This window comes from Podarcis liolepis, assembly GCF_965112155.1.
Source record: "Podarcis liolepis genome assembly, chromosome: 14".
Classification (NCBI taxonomy): domain Eukaryota; kingdom Metazoa; phylum Chordata; class Lepidosauria; order Squamata; family Lacertidae; genus Podarcis; species Podarcis liolepis.
The window spans coordinates 31,617,958-31,643,455 of NC_139569.1; the positions used below are offsets into that span (position 1 = coordinate 31,617,958).

General features: G+C 46.0%; 1 protein-coding gene and 1 long non-coding RNA gene across 18 annotated transcripts in view; one reads left to right on the forward strand and one right to left on the reverse strand.

The window, feature by feature from the left end:
- LOC310693323 overlaps window positions 1–5,110 on the reverse strand; it is a 76,909-nt gene extending 71,799 nt beyond the window's left edge. For 6 of the 14 annotated variants that reach the window (XR_014519063.1, XR_014519067.1, XR_014519069.1 and 3 more), the window contains exon 1: window positions 1,476–2,028. This is a non-coding gene — a long non-coding RNA (uncharacterized lncRNA). Of the gene's footprint in view, window positions 1–1,475; window positions 2,038–4,938 lie in introns of those variants that run through there. The other 8 variants (XR_014519066.1, XR_014519073.1, XR_014519068.1 and 5 more) reach the window with 6 other exon arrangements.
- NR2F2 (nuclear receptor subfamily 2 group F member 2) lies at window positions 116–25,067 on the forward strand. 4 transcript variants are annotated; one of them, XM_083475187.1, is made up of 3 exons: window positions 116–720; window positions 10,753–11,280; window positions 14,899–25,067. In XM_083475187.1, the coding sequence occupies exons 1-3, from the start codon at window positions 678–680 to the stop codon at window positions 15,171–15,173; spliced, it is 846 nt and encodes a 281-aa protein (XP_083331313.1). In that variant the 5' UTR covers window positions 116–677; the 3' UTR covers window positions 15,174–25,067. The 4 variants fall into 4 exon arrangements, with proteins under 4 accessions (XP_083331313.1, XP_083331310.1, XP_083331311.1 ...); XM_083475184.1 differs by lacking the exon at window positions 116–720 and adding an exon at window positions 7,605–8,623 and having other exon boundaries at window positions 10,732–11,280; XM_083475185.1 differs by lacking the exon at window positions 116–720 and adding an exon at window positions 7,605–8,623.
- The last annotated feature ends 431 nt before the right edge of the window (window positions 25,068–25,498 follow it).

The window sequence follows — 25,498 nt, forward strand, 5'->3', positions numbered from 1 at the left end:
GGAAGGCGCATTCCTCTCTCTCTCTCTCTCTCTCTCTCTCTCTCTCTCTCTCTCTCTCTCCTCTTTTCCAATCGGGGGAGGGGGTGTGTGTCTGTGTGTGTGTGTGTTCCAAAGTGTCGTCTTTCCAGCCCCAAACAAGGTGCAACGAGGCGTTCTTCCTTCTAAGGAATGAGAAGATAGATATCTGCTACCTTAACGTTTGGGTGGGGGCCCTTTCCCTCCCCCCTTTTTTTTTCTTAAAGGCGAGGCGCGCATTCTTCAACCGCTGTGAAGCAAACTCCCCCTCGGACCCGCTCTGTTTAAACTTAAGAGTGTGCATATATAGGATATTATTATTATTGTCATTTCTCCTCCCTGCCGCCTGTTCCAAGGCTCCACGCTCAAAATACACAGGGGGGCAAAACACATTCCTTTATAGATTGAGAAAGATCTTATCCTTTCGTCGCTCTTTTTCTTTTTTTCTTTTTCGTTCGCTGATCCCTTCAGGTTCTCCCCCACCCCCACCCCCAATAGTAACCACCCCTCGCTCTCCTTTCCAAAATCAGTTTGTACAATCGCTAAGATAAATACCAGGGCGATACGTTTTCATTGCCTAAGGGGGGGTTTTCTCCTGCCCAATTTTTTCCCTAAAAAAATAATAATTTAAAAGCCATCAGCTGCCAAACAACAGGAAGAAGATGCAAGCGATCTGGGATCTTGAACAAGGCAAATATGTTTTGGGTATGTTTCATTCTCTTTTTTAAATTTCTCTCTCTCTCTCTCTCTCTCTTTCCCCTTCTCCTTGCGACCTGGTTTGTGGCCGTGCGGGTCTCTCTCCCTCTCTCTCATTCCTTACTTATTTCATTTTAAAGGCTGAAATCCGAAGCGCAAAAGTAATGCCCTGCGTTAAAATTCAGAGAACTTCCCCCGCACCCCCGAAGTCAATGGTTTGAGGGTCGGGGACGAAAACTCTGCTTTCAAAGGTTACGTGGGGAGGGCGGGATTTGTGCCGGGAGCGTGGGGGGGGGGAACGATGTGTGTGTGTGTGGACTTTACATCAACTACTAATTGAGAGAAAGGTCCCTGTGTGTGTGGGTGTGGGTGTATGTCGTGAAAAATATGCTTCTCTATAAAGCCCCTTTTCCAGCTATCCAAAGGGTACCCCCCCTTCCAAATCCGGTTCGGATTCGATGATGATGATGCCTCTCTGAGTCAGAACCAGTCTAAAATCTCAAGGTCGTATTGCTGTGGATATAAGCAATGATTGAAAAGGGGGGAGGAAAAGGGACCTCTCTAAGGCAGGGAATAGGAAATGAAACTGCAAGAATTTGTAGCCACGTGCGTTTTTGCTTGGGTTTCTCTCCCCCCCCCCCCCACTTCTTCCAGGAGCAAAATTGAGTTTCACGACTAGCCTTCTTTGCAGTCCCCGTTCCGCAGCTCCGCTTTATCCTTACCCCCTTAAAATCTCTGATGGATGATAAAGTAGAGGTACTCACCATTGCCAGAGGGGATATCTGTTGCCAAATCCAGGTTTCCAGGCGCAAAGTTTTGTTTGTTCCTTTTAATTGTTGGAAGTTGGGGAGTGGGGGGGATTAATAATCTTCAGGCTGATGTCACTTAAAAAAAACAAAAAAGCCGCGTGGAAGAGCTCTAGACTTTCCCTAGCGCGAGAAATACGCACGCACGCACATTCACTCGCTCACACTCGCTTCTCCCTATTAGACCGGCGGGGGGATTCCTTATCCATCCTATGTCGCCTCCTCCCTTAAAAGAAAATCACAATTTTTTCGGAAGTTTGCAAGTCCGGAGCACAAAAAGATGTTATTTTATTTTATTTTTAAAATGACATAGCTCCTTAACTGGCAATCCGGAGGAATTAATCATATTATAAACGTACAGAAGTTTAGGAGTTGCTTGCCTCCCCCCGTCTCGCTTTGCCTACGTCCTCCCCCCACGTCCCTTTCCCTTTAAGAGCAGCGTTTCTTTGAAAGTTGGATTTTTTTTTCAGGCCGATGAAAGACTTACGCTAGGGGGCAGACGCATACTGTACTTCTGGAGTCTTCCAGCCGGTCCTCTTCCTCCTCCCCCCCCCCCCCGCCTCACACACACCAATACACACACTTCTGTCCTCTCTTTCTCTCTCCATCTCTCGCTCTCGTAGCATATGTTCTAATTTAGCACTGTAAATTTTTCAGAGGGCCCGACTCTGACAGCCCCTGGTGATTTTCAAAGTACCACAAGCCAGTGGTTAAAATTACATTGACTTGAAAGTTCAGTGTCGCACAATGGAGGGCCACTTTCCCCCATTCATAGCTCTTCGGATGAGCTGGGAGGGGGACGCGGGGGGGGGGAGGCAAACAACACAGTGAGCATTCATTGAGTCTTCGCCCCACGTAACCCAGCGGTTTCCCCCCACTGATTTCACTTCAGAGGGTCCAAACTTCGTTGCGAAGAAGCCAGGAAGAACTGAAGGGAGGGTTTCTTGTTGTCATTGTTGTGTTTTACCAAACTCTCCCCATCCCGCACCTTTCGCCAGGGAAAAATAAAGAGGGGAGGTCCCTGCTTCCCCACCTCGCTTAGCCTAACGTTTTCTTAAAATATTCCACACCCTTTTCTATTTAACATCCCGGATCTCCTGATGATTGTACACCTGTTTTAAAAAATGGGAACGTGGATAGGTATTATTAATACCACTATTGCTTCTCCCCAGAAGTTGCAAAATGGACCCTTACTTGCAAGGCAATAAATAAGGTCTGGGATTATAACTGAGCTCTGTAAATTGACAGTTATGGATGATGGATCGGTTTGAGAATCGTTCTCTTTAAGCGATCCTATGTTGCTGTGTAATGTGGGGAGGGGAGAGAGAGAGAAAGAGAGAATGAACAGTCAGTCAGCCATGAACTTGCCAACTCCCCACCTCTGCTATTTTTAATAGTTCCATCCTTTGGATGAACAGACGTACACGATCAAAGCATTTGATGTTAGGGCTTGAGTGAGCTCCGTCTATTTTAGTTCTCAGTGATTAGTTGCTTTCTCTTTTTACGATCCTGCAGGAAAACGATTAATACAGAAGGGTCGTTATTTCCCCTTTCGGGTTTTTTAATTTTTATTTTGGTAGTCTTTGCATTCAGCAGAATCATAAGATTTCTTCTGATAAAATAAGATAAGGTGGTGATATATGGGGAGAATTTTCCTTATATAGGCTGCGATCACCTATATATCCTGTATATATCCAGGATATATATTTCCATACTGTGAAACACACACACACACACACACACACACACACACACACACATATATATATATATATATATATATATATATATATATATGAGAGAGAGATATGGAGGGGGTGTATCAAGGCGCTAGTTCTCTGCAATCCTAGAGGCCGATTATTTCCATCTCTTCTGGATCATAGAGGGCATCTTCCACTGTTTACAGGCGGCCCAAGTCCTTCTAATCAATAGAACATTCCGCCGCTCGCTTTGAAACTGACCGTATGAAACAGACAATATTGCCAGGATCCTCACTAGGGCCAGTAACAAGCAGAGTTCATGTTACAACTTTCCTGCCTTCGTCCGTAGCACCTGCAAGCTTAGCAACAGACATTTATTTCTTCAGGAGAAAGGGGTGGGTGGTATGAACGTGGCAACGTGATAGCGTTGAGCTGATGGAAAGGGTTACAGCTCCAGATCCAGATACTTGCTCTCATGTATCTGGGATCCCCATTGTATCATTTAATATGTGTCTTGGACATACCTTGTGTGTATTTATGTGTGTGTGTGTGTGTGTGTGTGTGTGTGTGTACACACACACACACACGCAAGTCTGTGTGTGCAAGTGCGTGTGCGGGTATATATGAGTTATATAAATATATATACTCTCAGTTTTGAGTCTGTTTCTAGCCTGCCATTTATCATTTTTCTCTGGTCCTTCTCAGCAAATGTATTTCGCTGGAACACTTACTTCTCTGCCTGGAGGTCAGTTTGCCTCTAGATTGCAGCGCGAGAGATCCCACAGCTAGGCGATGACTTAAATTTGTAACCTCGTCTAAGGCTATAAAATTAAATCAAGTTGCAGAGGTTCAAATGTACTTCGCCATGCTTGGGTGTTTTGTTTTGTTCTGAAATTCTCCCCCTTTCCTTCCTGTTAACATAAAAGAGGAAATATGCTTTCTTAAGGGGTGGTGAGAGAGGGGGGAACTTTGGGTCTTTCCAATCCAATGCGAAAAGGCTGTAAATGTGTTTTCTGGGTTTGATTAACTCCATCCTTTTCCTTTCTGATTTCCCCCCCTTCCTCGCTATCATCGCCTTCCTCCTGAGGAGGCATCTGGGTTAGATGTGTCCCCATTTGGGAGTATGTACAGGCGGCCAGGCGTTCTGCGCGTATGTATGCATGTGTGTATTTGTATGCTAATTTTTCCCCGTTTCTGTTTGGATTTTGGAGCAAAGGGAATGGGTTCATGGAATGCTAGAGGCTTCAGGGAACAATGAAGTGTGTGGTTAAGTATTCTGAGGTCTGCTACCCTAGCCTCTGATGTGTGCGCCCCTATACATTGATAGATGTCTATCTAATGTATGTGTCGAGCAAGCAGCTTTCAAAAGATTCCTACGCAGTGCCAGCAAATCAGTTTATCTGCATCTTTTCCCCCGACGGGCCAGCCTCCTCTAGAGTGTTAGGAAGGCTGAGACTTCCTAAGCTAAAAATGGGAATTATCTGCATGCTCGAAATCCAGTTTTAACGGCCTCCCTCGCTGCACACCCATGTCAGAAAGTGAGAGCAAGTTAGCGTTTGTGTCCATAGAGCTCCCTACAAGACCATCGTTCCGAGGTTAGAGTGTATTCTCTTTCCTTCCTTTTTCTTTTTTAAAAGAAGAGGTGTTTCTTTTTAAGAAAAACTGACAAACAATTCTCTGACTTGCGTGTCATCAAGCAATTAAAAGTTCAACCCACCTACCTGTAGAACTTTAATCCGAAATGGGCAGCGTTTGTGTCAATCTGTGTCAGCACCGCTGCGACCCAAGCTGTCTACAGCGCTGCAATTGTCTAATTTCTTTAACCCAGGCACATACAGCTCCCCTAACGCCACTGCTCAGCTGAAATGACCCTTCCCTATAAGAACGAAATTGTTTTTCCCCACCTAAGCTCAGCAACAGTGGCAGGAAGAGGATAGAGCTGTCTCTCTTCCTCAAGCCTCAGCCTTTCACAGGGGGATGGACCGTACTGTTGGTCTCCCAGCAAAAGAGTTCAGAAAGTCCGTCGTCTCACAAAGACCTGTCTAGCATCCTTTAAAAAGAAGTGGTGTCCCGACCTCCACCCACCCTCTTGCATATGTGTGTGTGTGTCTGTGTGTGCGCGCAAAATCAAGACTCTTTAAAAAAAAAATCATTGCTAGATCCCTCATTCCCATAATAAATAAAATATGTATAATGCTTCTTCTTTTTAAATGAAAAATTCCCCCTTCAAATCTTACTTTTGTTGCTCTGAGTTTCAAAGCTGGGTGAAAGAAATTTGGGGGGGGGGTTACGGAGTGAGAGAAAGAGAGAAGAAGGGGGGAAAGGGGGCGCGGGGGGGTGTTGACGAGATAGAAAGGAGCAGCAGCAGAAGAAGAAGAAGCAAAGAACCGAGCTCCCTTTAGGACCTGGCGGACTTCCCGGGGCTCCAGCCATCCCAGCCGTGCACAAGGCTGAACTGCCCAATGAGGGGCGAGGGGAGGTCCGGGAGCTTTTGACCAGTCAAAGGCAGCCTCTTGCCTTATAAGGCGAGCGGTCGCCATGGCAACGTGTGCTAAGTTGCAGCCGTCGTGTCAAAGTTCACTATATAGAGAGCTGGGTGAGCTGATCGCGGAGAAAGCGTTCGCCACTCTCCCCAGCCCCGCTCCTATAAATCGCATTCACTCCTTTAACCCCCCCCCCACTCCACCTACCCACCCACCCTCCTTAGCATATTTGATCACTGGGATTCTCGGTCTCTCTCTCTCTTTTTTTTCCCTTGCCTCTCTCTCTCTCTTTTCTCCCTCCCCTCCCTTTTCTTTTTCTTACCCCCGTTTCTGTCTCTCTCTCTTCTCGCCTTCTCTCTTTCTTCCTTTCGCTGCCCCCTCCCCCTTTACCTTTTTGTGCGCGTGCAAAACCCTCTCTCGCTTGCCCCCATCTCTTCTGCTTGCAAGGAGAGCTCTCTTCCTCTCTCCCCCCCCCAACCCCCATCGCCAAAGGACCGCTCCAAAATCTCCACTTTTGCATGCATGCAAAAAGAAAAGGGGGAAAAATCTGGTGCATTTTCCTTCCTCTCTCTCTCTCTTTGCTTCTGATATTTATTATTAATTCTTATTAATTTCCACCCCTTGCTTTCACCCACCCACCCACCCAACGACACCCACTCGGGCCCCCGCCTCCCCCTCCCCCCTCCTGCACTCCTTTTATCCTTCTCCCTAGCTGAGGGGGGCGGGTGGGTCGGGGGGCTCCTGAGCTTGGGGAGAGTTCACTCTTCTCTCGTCTCCCCCCACCGCGCTCTCGCTCTCTTCCTCGCTCGCTCCCTCCCCCCAGCCCTCTCTACCCACCCACCCACCTCCTCCAGTGCCGCCGCCTCCCTCCCTAACCCCCTCCCTCCCTCCCTCCCTCTCTCTCTCCCTTCCCTCGCCTCCTCCTCCTCCCCTTATCGCCCCATGTGTTGTGCGAGGAAGCAGCTTTGCTAAAGAGACCCACTTGCGAAAGAAACGGGAGCAGCATAAGGCAGCGGCAAGCGGCGGCGGCAGCAGCAGCAGGAGCAGGAGGCGGCGGCTGCGAGCGAGCGAGCGAGCGAGCCGGAGTAGCCTCGGCAGCAAAGGAGGAGGGGAGGAAAAAAAAAAGAACGAACAAACGAACGAAAGAAAGAAAGAAACGGGGGAAGAAAGAAGCGAGGAAGGAAAGAAAGAAAGAGCTGGGCGAAAGAAGAAGAGCGAGGCACGCCGAGAGAGAGAGGGACGCACCACCGAGGAACCAGGGGGGAACCCGAACCCCCCAAAGGCTCCCTTAGCCTATTTCGCGTGTGTGCGTGTCTCGTGTGTGTGCGCGCGTCCCGTGTGTGCTTTTTTTGTTTGTTTTCTTTGGCCAGGGATTTTTCTTTTCTTTTTCTTTTCCCTCCCTCCCCCCTCCCTCCTTCCCTCCCTCCCGTCCTCCTCCTCTCTTCTCCCTCCCTGCCTCCCTGGTTGATGTTTCTACAGCTTCGCCAAACTCCGAGCGGGGCATCCGATCCCAGCACTCCCACCGGCGGCAGCAGCGGGAGGAGGCGGCGGCGGCGGCGCAGCAAGGACGGGGTTCCGGAGCGCCGCGCCGAGCGTGGGATCTTCTGCCGCGGCGCCTTTCGCTCTTCTCCTCCAGCGGCCGCGCGCCGGAGTTGCTGCTGCTGCTGCTGCCGCCGCCGCCGCCGCTGCTGCGAGCTTTCCCCCCTCTCTGGCTTTCGATGGCTTTCCTGAATGGCTGACTGCGGGCTTCTCTGGATCTGGCCCCCAGACACCAGCCTCTCCTCCTGCAACTCTGCTCGGCTCCCCGAGAGAGAGGGAGGGGGGCACCTCTGAAGAGAATCGCCTCTCTCTCTCTCTCTCTCTCTCTCTTCCTCCTCTCTTCCTCTTTTGTATTTTTGTTGTACTTTTCTCCTTTATTCATTTGCTACCAGACAATCGCCTCCAACCTCTTTGCTCTGTTTCCCCCTTCCTCGTCCCCTCTCTTCTTTCTTCCTCTCTCTCTCTTTTTCCTCGTTCTTGCTCTACTTTTCTTCCCCTCCCCACCCCACTTTGGTGACCCGCATTGCTGACTTTATTTTGGGGGACTGCACAGCAAGGAAAAAGTGGGGCGCGAGCAAGCAAAGAAAAAAAAAAGGACATTAAATTAATTTTAAAAGAAAGGACCAGAGGAGGGTAGAAGAGAAGAAGAAAAAGAAGGGAAACCGCACACAAGCCGAACAACTTCCACAAAAAAGGGAAAAAAAGAAGGGGGGAACAAAAACTCGCCGACGCGAACTGGGGAGGACAGCAAAAGAAAGAGAAAAGAAATAAAAACAAAGGTGGACTAAATTATATATTTATATCTATCTATATCTAGACAGAGAGATAAATAGGTCTCTCTCGCAAGGACGCTTCCTAGCTGAAGAGCTGCGGGCTCAGCCCTCGGAAGAAGCGGATCCGCTGGCAACCGAAAGCTACGGGGGGCGAGCAATTTGGCCAAGGTGTCCCATAGATATGGCAATGGTAGTTGGCACGTGGCGAGACCCGCAGGACGATGTGGCCGGCCCGCAAGGAACGCAGCCTTCGCAAGCGCCCCCTGTGCCGGGACCCCCGACGGGCGCCCCGCACACCCCGCAGACGCCGGGCCAAGGGGGCCCTCCCAGCACGCCCGCGCAGACCAACCAAGGCAGCCAGCAGAGCCAGGGCGAGAAGCAGCAGCAGCAGCAGCACATCGAGTGCGTGGTGTGCGGGGACAAGTCCAGCGGCAAGCACTACGGGCAATTCACGTGTGAAGGCTGCAAGAGTTTCTTCAAGCGCAGCGTCCGCAGGAACCTCAGCTACACGTGCCGCGCCAACCGGAACTGTCCCATTGACCAACATCACCGCAACCAGTGCCAATATTGTCGCCTCAAAAAATGCCTCAAGGTTGGAATGAGACGGGAAGGTATTGGAATTTCATTTGTTTTCCACTTCTCAACCAACCCCGGTGGGGAGGGGAAAGAGGGCGGGAGGTCTCTGGATTTGCGTGCGCATGTAAACAGAGACCAGCGTGGGATGTGGAGGACTAGGACCGTGGATTTTAGAGATGGTTTGCTTTCTGGGATTGCATAGCTTGTGTACATTTCCTCTTCTTTTGCCATGGCCTGGAATGGGGAGTGTGGTGCTGTCCTTGGGAAAGCAGGGTTAGGTGAGTTTAACAGGACAAGGAAACGTGGTGTGGAGTGTGAGAGGCTGGGGTGGGTGGAATGCGTTTCCCTGACAAACATTGGCCCGCTTGTTGATTCCAAGAAAAGCTAGGTTCCATTTTTATTTTATTTTATTTTTCCTCTCAACCCACCAGCCCCAAACACAATGACTATCCCACGAAAATGCTGTGCGTTATACCTTAGAATGGATTCGATGGGCTCCGATAAAAGAGGGAGGGGGGTTCTGTCCAACGGCGGGGGTCAAAGGCAGGCTGGGATATTTCTCCTGCTGGCCACCCTTCCACCGCCCGCAGCGATCCGTAGGCACCACCACTCCCCAAACAACGTGCAAGATAACCTCAGACGTAGCTCTGTAACTTCTCTCCCTTCCCCGCGTTGCTAATCCCAATAATCAATCAATCAGTCAATTGCCAGAGAGGTTCCCTTCGGTTAGAAATTCCGCGAGGCTTCTTCCAAGAATTTCCGGGGCTTTCTCTCCTCCCCAGTCCGGGCGAGAAAGCTCAACCTCGCGCTCTCAAAACACGCGCGCGCGGGGTCCTGTTTGGCCTATGCCCCTGATAATAATCAAGATTTCATTTATGTATTATTCCAGTTCTTTTTTCCCGGGGGTTGGGAGGGTGGAGGAGAGCAAGCCGGGTTGCGGGTTGGGGGGCGGGGGAGTGGGAGAGAGCGATCGGGGATCTTAAGCACCGGAAGGAAACACACAAATAAATACAGAGTTTAAACCAGGGAGGTTTCTGTGAGCAAGATGGAGCTCGGTGGTGGAAGATTCCGAGAGGGCAAGGAAAGGCGAGCCTGTAGCTTCCTTAATGGCGTTGCGCTCGCCTCCTCCTCCTCCTCCTCTCCCCTCCTCCCAACCTCCGGTGTCTGGCTTATGTTTGGGGGTTAAAGGCTGCCCTCCTTCGCTCTCTGAAACGCTCAGTCTCCACCTTGGGCCACGTTGGAGCCAGATCCAGCCCCTGCAAAATAAAATAAAAAACATTCTCTCGTCCACATTCTCGTCTTCCTTCTCCACCCCCCTCCCTCGGCGCTTTTGTGGGTCTTTCTCTCTTTCATTTTCTCTCTTCTTGTCACCATGTAAATTTATGAACCAAATGAGAGGCCCACTTTCCATAAAAACAGCCGATCCCGGGGTTTTCCAAAGCTTCGCTCCCACCCCCACCTCTGAATGAATGGCGAGGAAATGTAACAATAGGCCGTGCTGTTTGATATTATTTTATTTTATGGACGCGTGTGGCTGCAGTTCTAATCTGATCTCTCTCCTCCTTTGATATAGATTGTGTTGTAGTTTTAAAAAGGAAGCAGCAGCAACTCTCCTTCTTCGGGGAAAGCGGCGTTTGGAAAATATGGGGAGGGGGCCCTTGCCTGCCAGTTTCTCCCTTCAAAAAAAAAATAGCGATGTGGAGAGAAGATAATTCGAGTATTTTATTTTAATTGTGTTTTGATACGATTGAATGGAGGGGGCGGAAGAGCCGCTTGTGGTTGTGTTTTGCCCGCTGGCTGTTCGTTTGGCCAAGGAAGGGACATTACTTTTTTGCCTTCTGCAGCCCCCCCCCCCAAGCTTTTGATCCCTCACCCATCTTTTCTCCCCGACCCACAAAAAAAGTACATTTGGATTGACACCCGCTGACATATTTGCCAAAGTGCTGGTTGCTGTCTTCTCAGCAATTTGAGGAGCGAGAGACCCAGCTTCTCTGCACCTCCTTGACCCTCCTGAGTTTCTTTAATTCACCCTTGAATCTGAGCAAACTCCCCCCCCCCCAAAAAAAAAATAAAGATAAAGTAGCTTTAGATGTGCTAGCTCCAGAAGGGGCTTCCTTAGCAATTCAGATATTAATTGCTGTAGTTTCTTCCTTATTTACTGCAGCCGTCCAGAGGGGCAGAATGCCACCTACTCAGCCGACCCACGGCCAGTTCGCCTTAACCAACGGAGACCCCCTGAACTGCCACTCGTACCTCTCCGGATATATCTCCCTGTTGCTGAGGGCAGAGCCTTACCCGACCTCGCGCTTCGGCAGCCAGTGCATGCAACCCAACAACATTATGGGCATCGAGAACATTTGCGAGCTGGCGGCTCGGATGCTTTTCAGCGCCGTCGAGTGGGCCCGGAATATCCCCTTTTTCCCCGACCTCCAGATCACCGACCAGGTGGCCTTGCTGAGGTTAACCTGGAGTGAGTTGTTTGTCCTCAACGCGGCCCAGTGCTCCATGCCCCTCCACGTCGCCCCGCTCCTGGCTGCCGCCGGCCTGCACGCCTCGCCCATGTCCGCCGACCGAGTTGTAGCCTTTATGGACCACATACGAATCTTCCAAGAACAGGTCGAGAAACTTAAGGCCTTACACGTGGATTCGGCGGAATACAGCTGCTTGAAGGCCATCGTCCTTTTCACCTCAGGTAAGCCACAGGGTGGGGGCTCTGAGGAGAGGGAGGGAGCGAGGAAATCTGAAAGTCTCCCCTGCCCCAACCCAGCTTCCTTGGTTTTTCCGTGAGAAAATTCGGAATTGAACTTGTAACACCGCAACTGGGGATTTTTTTTGGGGGGGGGAGGGAGAAGAAATGAGCAGATTACATCTCTCATCCTATTTATTGCATGTTTACTCGGAAGTAAGGCCCGCTGCGTCCAGTGTTAGTTCAAGGGTGCCTAGCGTGGAAGCAGAGAGAGACAGGGAGAGACGATTAATTTCGAGGAGGAAAACCCTCCAAATATTCTGCCTTCAATTTTAATGTAATATGGACAGAATAACTTTTTTTATTGAGCCATGTGCAGTCACTGTTGGCGAAGGGGGATAAAGACTTTCGCTAAATGTGCAAATAAAATAACCTCTGGGTTGATATAGTTAAAGCATAGCAAGTTGATAAATAACCAGAGTATGCTGGAATCTGATCTTTTTAAAATATATATAATAACCAGTGGAATTCTTAACCAAGCAGAAAGTCTACTTCGAAGGAGATAGAAGAATCCTAAAATTAAAGGGATATTGGAGGGTGATATGTGCTGGAGCTCTAACTAGAGTATCCAATAAACAAATCAATCACATTCTGGAAAGGACTGAGGGTGAATAAACTCTCATAGTAGGACCTGGCGGCCTTGGAGCAGATTGCCAAGGGGGAGAAAGTGGGTCTGAACCATGGTCAGAGGGGCTAGATGCATTTTAAATAATAATGATAATAATAATAATAATAAGTTGAAGCAAGAATGTGTGTTTGGAATTCAAGTTGCTGCCCCCTATACAAAAACCTAGCGGTAGTGGCAATACTCATGCATAACAGCAGCGGGGATAAGGAATGTGAAGAAGTGTTGCAACTGTAGTCCCTGAATTGCAACATTATGGGTTTCTGTTTTAACTCCTCTTTAAAGAAAGACAAAAAAGAAATGCATGTTGGAAAAGTGTCACTTAGGCTGCAGTCCTTTATCAGAGTTGGCTGGAAGCAATTCCCAAAACTCTGTGGAGCTTACTCCTGAGTAGATGTGTAGAGTTGCACTGTTAAACAATCAAAAGTGCCAAAAAGGGGGGGGGGTTGGAGAGAGAGAGAGAGAGAGATTTCAGTGCCAACTTTCTGCTGCATATAAATAGCGCTACAGTTATAAAACAATAATGGAATGCATGATGAAATCTAATTAGCTGTGGTTCAACCTGGGTGAGTAATATATCTGATATTAACTCTGGAGGCAACATAATTTCAAGACATACTTTCTTTTTAAAAAATTATAATTCATCGGATCAGGCCTCTAACAGTATGCTAGATTCTCAGAATATAAATAGTGATGTGTGTGTGTGTTTATCTTGTAAGTAATGGGGCAGCTTTGGGTAGTGGTCATGTGATGACCATATGAATGGAGGCAGGATCTGTAAAGTAATCACTCATTGGTATATATAGATATAGATACATATTTTAAAATATTTTCTTTCATTTTAAAAATACCTTTGATATGAGGAAATAGGCCGAGGCATCAGTAGTTTATGTGGGAAAATTAGGATTTACAATCCAGTCCTTGTTATGTTAAGGGAGGTCTGAGGAAACCAAGTGCCTTTCTGGACATTGTCCAAAATTTAGGTCGTGACCTGAACTTCCTTTTATATATTATTGCTTTCCACAGTTACACCTCCGCCTGCCCCCACCCCCTGGCCAAAAATATTTGTTGCCCACCTAAATTAGTTGGACTCAGAGGTGATCAATTATCAGAGGCAGCACTAGAAAGGAACAGTGTGTGTGTGTGTGTGTCCTCTATTAAAAGGACACATTATTTCCTTCTTGAGGATCTTCTCTGAGCCTCTTAAGGCCTACATATGAACCCCAAACATTTGATTTCAAATCTGGTGTTGTAGTGGGTTGCAGTAGTGTGATTAATATTGTTACCTTTGTGGGAGAAACCTCTCAGCTGTTGTCTAAAGTGCGAAATTTATGACTGTTTGCAAAATGTGGATCTGTATGTAAATTGCCTTCCCAGCTTAGATAAAGCTTCTGTTATCTGATTTTGTGGGGTTATAAAACATGGGGGGGAACGGATGCAGGGATTTGTCAGCTAAGACGCCCCAATAGCACTGGGGCTGATGTGTTATTTAGATGTAGAGAATTTTCATATAATATTTACTGGTGCTTTCTATAGAATCTATATCTAGATTCTAATGGCTTTGAAAAATATGCATGTGTTAGTGCTTTGCCCAGCCAGCTAAGGTCACAACCTGAGCAAAGGCAGCTTCTGATTAAAAGGGACCTCATTGTATTTTAGCCTGTCAAAAGTGGGGCAATATATATATCTATATATTAGTGCAAAGCGTGGCAAGAATTCTAAATTGTTTTTAAACAGTTTTTTTTTCCTTTTTAAAAAATCGTATCTTACAGATGCATTTTTTTAAAAATAAAAAAGTATATATTCGTATGATTGGAAAGAAAGGCGAGGAAAGAAAGGGGAGTGGGAGAGACAGAGAATGAGAAGGGGGGAGAGAGAAACAGCTCTAATGAAGAGAGCGATCAGAGTCTGCTTGGTTGCCTTTGAATAGGCTAAACTGACAAGATCAGTTTTAAAGGACCACTTAAATCACTTTCAAAGACTGAGGGAAACGGCGGTGTCTCCTTTAGGGGGGAATCGCTTTTTGGGTGCGGGGCTCCATTATCCCGAGTTGAGCCAGTTTCTTAACGTGTGTGGGTTTCTGCTGCCTTCTTCTTTTTTATGAAACTCTCTTTTCTGGCCTTTGAGATTAGACTCAGCACAGTTATTTCCCCAATGCGAGCATGTGTGTTGTGAGGAAAGACCATGTCTTATCTTTCTCCTTCTCCATACACCCCCGCCGCCAAAAGACTCCCCCCCCTCTCCCGCATCCCAATGCAGTGAAAATCTGGTGAGATCACTGAAAGGTTTGGGGCTAATTTTAAAATCAAGACCTCAGGCCAAAATCCTGGCCGGGAGGGGAGACTTCTGGAATATTATTATTTTTTTAAAAAAAGAGCACGTGCTCCTGTTGAAACCGAAAGAAAGAACAGGAAGATCCAAACGCGTGTTTCCTCAGAGGAAAAATCTTGCTGGACTGGCTCCCTTGGAAGCGGGCAGACGGGACTGCAACATGACTCTCCTCTGTGCTTGGGATTGTAGCTTGAGCAGGGCTTAACTTGGACTGAATCATGTCCTCGCGGTTTATTCGGATGTCCAAGACTTGAACTCAGCGAGCCTGACTTTCAAAAGGGAAAATAAATGCCTGTAGGGTTGGAGGGAGAGATCCGCAGATTTGGGCGCGCACAAGCAGATCGACCCAAAGCACGTTGACCCCCCAAGTTCCGCAGGTCTTAAATCGCTAGGAAGCAAGTCTCAAAAGATTTCAAGAGCAGTGCTCACGACTTCATCCTTACAGTTCTTAGCTGTGATTTTATTTACATTATTACTGTTGTTTTGATTGCGGGGGGGGGGGGGGAATTGGTTTTTAAACCATTCCAAAGGGGAACTATAACTTGTTTGATACTGACGACACTTTCCCCCTCCCTTCCCCTCTCTCTTTGAAACCAACTTTCTTCCAGATGCGTGTGGTCTCTCCGACGTAGCCCACGTTGAAAGTTTACAAGAGAAGTCCCAGTGTGCGTTGGAAGAGTACGTAAGGAGTCAATATCCGAACCAGCCTACGCGATTTGGAAAACTGTTGTTACGCCTCCCATCTCTCCGCACCGTCTCTTCCTCAGTCATAGAGCAATTGTTTTTCGTCCGTTTGGTAGGTAAAACCCCCATAGAAACCCTTATCAGGGATATGTTACTGTCTGGAAGCAGTTTTAACTGGCCTTATATGGCCATTCAATAAGGGGAAAAAATGTTGGAGAGAGGAAAAAACAAACCCACAGATGAGAGAATTTGAAAAAAAAAAATTGGAAATTTTGGAACGGAGGATTTTTGCGAGTGACTTTGGGGTCTGGCGGTTGTTTAAACGTCCTTCAGCTAAGCAAGGGTGTTGCATCTTGGCTAAAAATGAAGAGAGAATAATTGGAATGGACTGAATACTAATTAAAAAAAAAAGACTTGTGATATGAACTTTTTACAGACTGAATTAAGAATTCCCCTGTTGTCCAGAAGTTGCTACTTCTCTCTCTCTCTCTCTCTCTCTCTCTCTCTCTCTCTCTCTCTCTCTCTCGTTGTTTTTTAAAAGAAAAGGGGAAAGGAATTTTTTTATTTTTTTCTTTTCTCTGGGGTGTTTAACTTGAAACACAATCTCTTGCTAAAAGTGCATTTAAAAGAAATCTGGAGAAAATTAATGGAATGGAAACAAGTCTCTCTCTCTCTCTCTCTCTCTCTCTCTCTCTCTCTCTTCCAAATTATTAATTTGTCCTATGTTGTCTGTGTACCTATAGGGTTTTGTTTGGGTTTTTTTTGTTTTTTTGTATTTTTTCTGGTTCCAAACCAGTTTATTCTGTGGTTCTATAATAATTTTGATATAATCTTGCCTTCATTTAAAAAAAACAACTACAACTGTGTATCCTTTTTTAAAAAAAGTTCTGAAAGAATTAAAACTGTCTCAGAAAGGTTTATGAGAAGAACATAAAGAGAAGAAAAAAAATTCCCCACAATAGTAGGAAAGATGGAAGCGCACTTACAACTAGTCAGCCAAAATTTAGCTCCAAGCTACGACAGCTATAATTATTGAGATCGAATAAAAGAGAACCACAACTATTCCCCCACCCGCAAGCCCACCTTCCCTTGACTAGGTTTTTATATATATATATCTATTTTAAAGACAAAACATGAATTTTGGAAGGGAATGCGTATTTCTTGGAGGGAGAAGGAATTGTGTCTAAGACACAACACAGTTTTGATGAAAACACACATACACACACGCACACAAAACCACACATAGGGTTTCATCACAAAGTGAACTTTTTTGTAATTTGAATGAAAATTGGGTTCCGCCTAGTTGTCCTAAATTGTTACCAAGTTCCTCTATCTGTTTGTATATTTGCAAGCTCTTTGTATTATAATACTTGTTGATATTTTCCCTTTTTTTAAAGAAAAAAGAAAAAAAACCATTGAATTCAGCATGACAAAAAAAAATAACACTACTGTTGGCACTTATAGATAATGTGGTTGATTCAGTATCTTAGAGTTTACAGTTTTTGTGTTTTAAAGAAAAAAAAGCTGAAGGGTTTTTTTTTTAAGTGCAACATTTCTGTATACTGTAAAAGTTATAATAACTGAAAACTGTTTGGTCCAGTCTTTGTGTGTTATATTCCAAGGAAAAATTGAAAGTATTCAGAAATTAAAATATTATTTGATATCTGACACCTTGTATGGCTCTCCTAAATGTCTTGGGGTAAAATATTCCTATTTATTCTTCTGTTGAAGAGGTTTTGGTCCTTGGATAGATAGATAGACTCTGCTTCAAAATCGGCTTGCAACACAATAGGTGTTGTTCGTGTGTGTTTCCTGTAAAATAGATGGTGGTGGTTTGGTGGTGATGGTGAGATGTTCCAGCTTCAGCTCCTGGTTTAATTGTGGCTTCATGAGGTCTCCAACCTGATCCTCAGTATGTTTGCCCCCAAATAATTTTCACAACCTGTGCGTAGAGTACATAGGATTACAACCTAAGATTGCAACATTTCCTTTCCTCTTATCCTCTTGATAATTACAAAAAATAATACTAGTAATAATAACTGCAGAGGGGATGGTTAAAAGAGCAATGACCTGTTAATTCTGTCACATTTAAGTGCCTACAAAGAACTGATATACACACACGTACACAGAAACACACACATGTATGTATGTATGTATTGTGAGTATATAATCTGGTTCAAGCAAAGTGGCATTATTGGAAATGTAGGTCAGTTGTTTGCTCTGAATCCCAATGTCTGTGACATAGAGAAGAACTCTGGAATTGTGTGCTGGTTGTCACTGAGAGATCTTTTCAACTCAGAAGTGGATTTGCATAGTTTCCTCCCCATTTCTTTTCTTTTAGAGAGCCAAAGATTCTCAGACCATAAGACAGAATGTACAAGTTGTGTGTATGTTTGTAGGCACCTAGCATTATATAAGAAGGACTTATAATAATGCATTCTGAGTCTAACTATAATTAGGAATAAGTATGATTGATTCCAAAAGACGCTGCACTTAAGGCTGCAGTCCTATGTTAGGAGCAAGCCCCGCTGAATACAATGGGATTTATCCCGAAGGAAGCACACAGGAGATTGTGCTGTATATAGTAGTGTATTTGGTTCAACCCAACATATTGAGTAAAAGGCCAGATTCCCACTGAAATTATTGGCTCCAGTATCTGTTGCCCTCAAATTACGGTACTCAACAACGCTTCCTCCGTCCCCTCCTACAGTCAACTTTTCTTACTCTCCCTGCGCTTCAGGTCTCCAAAGCAGGTTGACAAAAACTCTGATGTCTTGTGAATTTGAGTGGGAGGAGGGAAGTATAGAGGGTGTACTCAAAACAGCCCCTTGTCCCCTCTTCTAAGGCTTTCTGCCCCCACCCCAGCCACACATTCTGACCCATACATACATGCATACGGAAAGAGCCCACCAGTTTGTGAACTACACTCCATCTCTGGCTTGCTTCAGTTCCAGGCATATGGACCAGACATTTTTTTATTTATTTATTTTCGAGGAATGGGTGTAATCTTTGCGAATGGCTGCAAATGATTATTTTTCCTATGAACCCAAGGCACTTTTGAGATGCATAGATAAATATGCTTGCTGGTTTAGAGAGGAGAGTGATCCTCCGGTTTTAGTGGTGCTTTTCGTGCTGGTTACTGTTTGCTACTCTAAAGGATGTCTGTGTCTGTGAATGAACTTAACAGGGGAACTTAACCCTTCTCTAACTTCACCTCGAAGGATCTCCCTCTTTGGCCTGCTAGCTTTCCGTGTGTGGTGGTGTTTGTTCTTAAACAATAGTTTATTGCAAATGTGTTTCCTGGCATATTGCAACTTAATGATGTTCAGCTCCTCAGAAAAGCCATTTCTTGATTTTTCTTCTTCTCTCCCTCCCCCCCCCAACCTTCAGACATCTGGGCTGTTGCTCAGTTGTTCTTCCTCTATATACCTGTCTCTCTTGGCGTTGCTTTCCCTCCGCTCCCTCGCTTCCCCACGTTAACTTCCTAATCGAGCTTGGACTGGAGAGATGGCGGCAGAAAAGAGCTGAATGTAAAAGGGGTTCAACAAAAACCCAGTTCCAGCCACCACTACCACCACCCCGCCATTCCACTTTCCTTCTTCTCCCTCGGTAAATTTTCCATTCCATTCCCCTTCCCTCTGTCTCTGTCTCCATATATGCATCCATATATTTGGAAAGGCTCCGAGGTGGAGTTGTTTAAAGGCTTTCAGATAGGTGTGAGTTTATGGCATTTAAGGAAAGTTTTTCTTTGCCTGCTGACTTAGAACAAAGGAGCTCCCCCCGAGCAATTGAGCCGGACAAAGGAAGTGGGCCCGGACTCAGAAGGAGTCCTACGTGAAATTGACTAGCTCTTATAAAAAGCTGCTAAATACGAGCAACTCCTTCTCTTGAAGTGTCCGGAGATTTCCCTCAAGCCTCCCTCTCTAGGGTGGTTGGATTTCTTTTAAAAATAAAAATAAATCTGAGTTCTTCCCCTTCCCAGCACCAGTGTTGGAATTATAAGTAAAATTATTAAAGTGACTCTCCACTTAAAGAACAGCAGGGGAAAGAGCCTTTGAAATACGATTGTTATTAATAATGTTATTAAAAGCACATATGGGAGAAGCTCTCTTTCCGCCCACTTCTCTCTCTCTCTCTCTCTCTCTCTCTCTCTCTCTCTCTCTCTCTCACACACACACACACACCCCTTCTAATTTTCTCTCTCCTTCGTCCTGCCCTCTAGCAATTAACTTCACTATACTGGACCGGGTGAAGGGAGAAGGGGAATCTTATTCCGAAAGTTAAAGCATAAGGGTTTGGGGGATCGAGCTTGCCTTAAGACAAGACAGGGCGAGGATCGCGCGGAGAATAATGGAAGCTTTGAAACGCACGCCAGCGAGCGGTAGCATACACGCAACTCGCGCGCAAGCCGGTTTAAAAGGTTACTCGCTGCGGATTGCGTTCACTCCGCTTGTCTGACGCTAGATCTCACGCTCTTTCTCGGTTCCCCACCCCCAACCCCGTAGCAATTACTGGAGAGACAGCAGATCGTTCCTCTTAAAGAGTGGATTCGTCCTCCTCAGTGCCGGTTTTTTTGCGGGGAGGGGAGGAAATATGTTTGCGGTGTGTGTTTGGGGACGGGGAGTAGATAAAGCGTGTGAAACTATTGCCTTGAAGCTGGGTTGTCCTATTAACTCAGCCAACATGGCGTCTCCCAGAAGTGTACTGCAGAGAGAGAGAGAGAGAGAGAGAGAGAGAGAGAGAGAGAGAGAGAGAGTCCTGCTAAGCAAAAGGAATCGCGTTGTGATGAGGAGAGAGATCTTTCCCTTCATCCTCGTAATAAGTCAGGAGGAGGCTGGTATTTAAACGCATACACGAGGCTGCAGGCAGCGGGGCACCTCTCTGCAAAAACTCCCAAGCCAGCAATCGAGTCAAGGCAAGTCCAGTGGTTAGCTGTGGATTTAAAGAAGCAAGGATGTGTGCGTTGAAGGGGGGAGATATTACAAACCCTCCACAGCTACACTGTCCAGTTCTCCATCACAGGATTCCGAATACCTAAACTTGTGGTGTTCTCCCTCCCTCCCTCCCTCTCTCTCTGTCTCTAGCAGATCTCGAAATAGATAGATTGGGCTTCAAGGTGCTTTTCAGATAGGGTGGCTCACACGTGCATCTATCCCTTGATGTCATGCTCCTAATCCGTGGGTAGAGGAATTCAGTGTGAATAGAAGCCGTCCACAACCTCTTGAAATCCATTCTTGGTCACAGGATCACTCACTTCAAATGTGGAATTACTGTACTTTGCTTAGTACATTTATACACTTAGGTGGGGAAGTCTGTAGACAGGGCTTGAGCGGGTATCTAGGAGATATTTGGAGTAAAATGCCCGCCTTCTCGCCTCTCTTCAATCTAGCATAGGAGTTGGGGGTTGGTTCCCCCACCCGATTCTAGGATAAGGTTTATTTTCCTATCGTCTTCCGTTTGGGGAAGGGACTTAAAAGAGATTTGCTGAGGTGGTCTGGCGTTAGGTATCCGCAGAGGGGCGGACAGACGTGACTGAAGACATCCGTATTGCAAAGGCGAAGGGGTGGGCGGAGAGGGGCTCTCTTTCAGCTTAGGGTACACGTCCGAATCTAAATTACCTGGGAACTCAGCTTGTTTTAAAAGCATCCCCTTCTTAAGCTCCACGACCATTGGAGAAGGGGGGGGGGGGAGAATCCCTCTGCAGAGCGTTATTTAATTTTTTTTAAAGAAGTGATGAAGCGTTTTTGTGCTTGTGTGTGTTGTCAATCTCTTAACAAAAGGTGCTCTTTAAAGGAATGGCGTTGGGAGCTTGATCTGCAGCGAGAAACCCAAAAATCAATGAATTATTATTAATATTTTAGGGGAAAGCGGGGGAGAGCGTGTCTTGTCTACATAGAAGAGAGACGGTTCTTGACGAAGATGGAGGCCTTCTTAGAGTCTGTTGAAAAGGGAGGCTAGGAGTTTACAAGAGGGGAAAAGTGCTTCTGATCATCCCCTCCCTCCGTCCGCATTTTCTCCTCTATCTGTTAAGCTTCCCGCAGCGCGGCTGTCTACTTAATGGCAAATTTTTACCTCGTTGCGGTCATTTTAAAAACGCTTAGTCCTAGTTGTTTGTTTGTCACAGGAACTTCTAGGTGCCCCCTCCCACCCCCACCCCGTCGCCCCAGTTTAGGAATGAATGTTTTGGTATTTATTTGGAAAGAAGGTTGCGATCCTTCCTGCTTGTCCCTTAGAGTAAACACCACGAAAGAGAACAGTTGCTGAATTTGCGTAAACATGCGTCAAGAGTGTTGTGTTTTATATTTTAAAAAAATTTAACAGACTGAGAAAATACGAGCCTGGTATTTAATAAAAGGTGTGGATTTAGAAAAGGCTGCAGAAATTATCTGGGTTGTTTGTTTTTTCAGGGTAGGTTTTTGTTTTTTGTTTTGCTTTGCTTTTTTTTGCACACCAAAGGAAGCAAATGGGGGATATTTCTCTCACACACCCCCACCCACTTTGCCCCCATCCTTCCCCAACGGAGTGTGTGAAACCTCATCCTGGGGGAAGGGGCCCTTTAACTCGAATGTTGGGATGGGGCGAAGCGAGGCCTCTTGAATAAACAGCCCCGCATCAAGAGTGTAAATAACTCTCTGCTTAAGAAGGTGACAGGCTCTGGAGAGAGAGAGGGAGACCCCTGCGTGAGTCTCTTGGAAGGGGATTGGGAGCGAGGGGGGTGGGGAGAAAGAAAGAAAACGGAGAAGTCGGTTCCTTTTGCACGGAACGGTTATACAGCCCATGAAACGCGGCGCAAGCCCATCGCTTAGCCCTTAGATCTTCCGCTCTTCCCTAATACAAACCAGATCTCCGCTATTGTTTATCATCCGGGCTCGTGCCCGACAAGTTATAAATCGTATTGCCCTTTTGATAACGCAGTTGTAATCAGTTAGCATCGCAGCCGGGCCCAATTGTAAAACTGCCTAATTTAATATGTCAGATGTGCCATTAAAACTTTATATATTTATATACATATGTGCATTCCCTCCCCTTCCATCTCCCTTGCCCATCTCTTCCCTAGGAGTGAAATGTCAACAGTGTTATTGTTGTTGTTGCAGTTGCTATTATTATTATTATTATTATTATTATTATTATTACTATTATTATTATTACTATTACTATTATTTGAAATAATGTCTTGGGTTGGAGATGCAGGGCTTTGCTAAGACATCTCTATATTGCTATATTACTATTACTATTACTATTACTATTACTATTACTATTACTATTACTATTACTATTACTATTATTACTATTACTATTACTATCCATGAGGGATAAGCCCTCCCACTAATGCTTCGGTCTTCGGCACATGTGCTTGGGAGTGTCTCCCACGGCTTTGAACTTCGTGAGATTTACTTCGGAATAAGCGTTTTTAGAATGCGGGAAGAGGACATATATGTTTGGCCAAGGAAAGGGACTCTTGTCAGCCCGGGTTTCTTTGAGGAGGGGGAATCACATTTATTGCAAAGGTGCCTTGTGATTAATTGAGCAAACGCTCAATTATTTTATTCGGAAAATTCTCTTGCGTTTGCTTGGAAAGTAGAGTTGTGGAAGAAGGCGCTTGGGTTTCAATGGATCTCCTTGGTTGGAGGCGGTTCTCATCCCCCAAATCCATTCTCTCCCCCCACTTTCTGAACCCCCATTAATATAGTGTGGCGGCGGCAAGAGAAATGAAAGGGTGAATCATAAGGCCTGGTGACTTTTTCGAATGTGTAAAAACACACAGCTTTCTAATTCCCTGGCTTTTCTCTCTTCCCCCCACCTCCTTCTAAAACGTGATGGTGTTTGGGAGATTCGTCTCTGAGGAAGCCTGGAGCCCGGACAACAATCGCGGTCCAAGTTAGCCCCAATTTGGATCAAACTTACAGAGGGTTGATTTTGGTTGACAGAGCGTGTGTGGAGGCTGAACTCCCATAATATGCACTTCTGTTCCTTTATTAGGCTTGGACAACGAACTAATGAGCTTTCCCTCAGAAGATTGTCACTCCTATTTATTTTATTTTCTCCACCCCTCTTCTGAAGAAAACTTGGAGACCGAGGGAATAGACGTTTTTAAAGGTGTGGGAGCTGGAGATAGCTACTGATGCGCGCACACACCAACATCAGGGGGTGGCATTATTAGTAGTAGTATTACTAGACAGCGGGCAAGATCCATCGAAAGTTCAGCACTCGGAAAGTCCCATTGATTTGGCTTATGCAGCGCTTCCAAGCATGTTGACACAGGGGTAAGGCTCCTGGAGTTGACCGTGATTCTTACCTCAGGGTGGTAGCGATCCTATATACACTGGGTTTGGTATATTACACATAGCTTTGTTGTCCGACTCGTCCTTAACGTCCCTTGAAATCTCTCTGCCTTTCTTTGTCTGGATGGTCTTAAAAGCCACCGAGAACAAGTGTCCCGAAGGAATGGCAAAGGTCAGAACATCTCTCTTTTTGCGCCCTGTTGTTGGGTTTCACTAGGATTCCTTAGGTCGATTTAAAGGTAGCTGGCGAAGAAAAACTTCCCCAGCGGACTGGGAAGTTTGGGCAGTTTCTGAGCCCGAAGGACGCCTCGCGGCCCCAAGTTTAAAGAATCTGATAGGAAGATGAGAAACGGGAGGACAGAATGAGAGGAGTGCTGGCTGGTTGGAGGGGGGGGGCGGGACGTTGATCCCATCTCTCTGCGAGAAATAGGTGCCCACGGGACTCCATTAACCTACCTGGAAGGCGATTAAAAAGAAAAAGAAAAAACTAACCTGAGGCAAAGCGGAAATGAAATAAAAATTATATCAAGAGATATAATCGAATTGTTTACAGAGCAGAGGCAGTAATACATGTTACCCTCCCCCTCCCTGCGGCTCTTTATTTTCTTTGGATCTCGATATTTTTTTTAATCCTTCCTTTACAAATTTCTGAATATTGTCTTTTGAACTGAGCCCTTTACCTTATTAAGGTGAGCGCGCGCGGGGTGCTTGTGTGTACAGAGGGAAAGAGAGAAGGGGGGGGGGTCGATTGCTGCAATCCTCTTTGAAACACGCTTCGTTTAACTATTTTACACAAGTTTGCTTAGATCCCTGGGGGATTCTTCACTTAGAGAAGGCTGATACTAGAGTTAAAAGCTTGCGAAGTGAGGGAGGGGAGAAAAAAGCAGAGGTTGTGGTGGATCATATCTAAGGGGGGGGGCTTATCACACGTGGGTAGCAATAATAATAATAATAATAATAATAATAATAATAATAATAATAATAATAATAATAATAATAATAATAATGCTCCATCTGAAATTGAAACAGTGGCCACTCAACTAAGGAGAAATAGGCCAAATTGAAATGAGCAAAGGTATAAATAATATCCTGTAGTCATTTAAGTTACACCCTAACTTTTCCTCTCTTTAGGTCTGATTCTCGGTCTTAGTTTCCCCGCTCGTTTTCTCCTCCAGCAAATTGATGTTAACGTGTGTCTTAGACTTTGCCTGTAATCAGACTCCCCCCTTCCCTCCCTCCTCTATTCTCTCTCCCTCTCTCTCTGAAGCATTTAATAAATGTCTATTAACGCGCTCCAAACCTAAGGTGAATTTACTGTCTCCCGGTTTCCAAACGGTACTAATGATAGATTTATCAACAGGGACTCGCCTCCAAGCGCTGTAAGGGAGACCCGCTCAGCGAATAAGTATGACGAAACACCCAACACCAATATCATTATTTCTACATGGGGGAAAGAACTGGAGGGTGGCGGCGGAGATGTGTCAGGGTATCATCTGAATTAATTAATCGGAATTAAAATCGGGTTGGGGGCAATCCTTTCTGTTTTGGTACCGCGCCTTGGATGCAATCTTCTTTCTTTCTCGTTTTGGAACTGTTGTTTCGGAGCTGAAATTAAGACACACGATCCTGGTTTGGATGCTTTTCTCTTTCTTCCGGGTGCCTTATTGTTGTCCGCCGCCCCCGCCCCCCCGCCCCTGCTTCCCAGGTTGCGGATTAAGTAACAGCCCTCTTCACGTTTCAGACCTGCGGAGAACTCAGTCTTAAATTTCCATGTTGTGTTTTGAGAATATATTTATTGTCTCCCCCCCCCCGCCCCAAAAAAACCCCGCGAATAAAACCCATTGAAGACTGGAGTGACCTCGCCTTGATGCGCTTCCGTTTTCTAACTTCTTCCATTCCTGGAAACATTTAAGGAAATGGGGGGTTCGTAAAGATGGAAATAGGGGAAAGAAAAACAAATCACTGGGAAAGGAGGAGAGAAAGCCAAATTTGAGACGAAGGGCCGTTGCAGTCTACGGAGCTAAGGCCATGCGCCGGCGACCCACTATGCACATTTACCTGGAAGAAAGTCTCTCTGAAATAATGAGGAGAACCACGAGTAGACGTGCGTGAACCAGACTTTGGAAGGGCCGTAGCGCAGCGGTAGAGCGTCTGCCTTGCACCCAGCAGTTCCCAGGTTCATATCCCCGGCATCTCCAGGTACGGCTGGGAGAGCTATTTGTCTAAATCCCTGGAGAGCCGC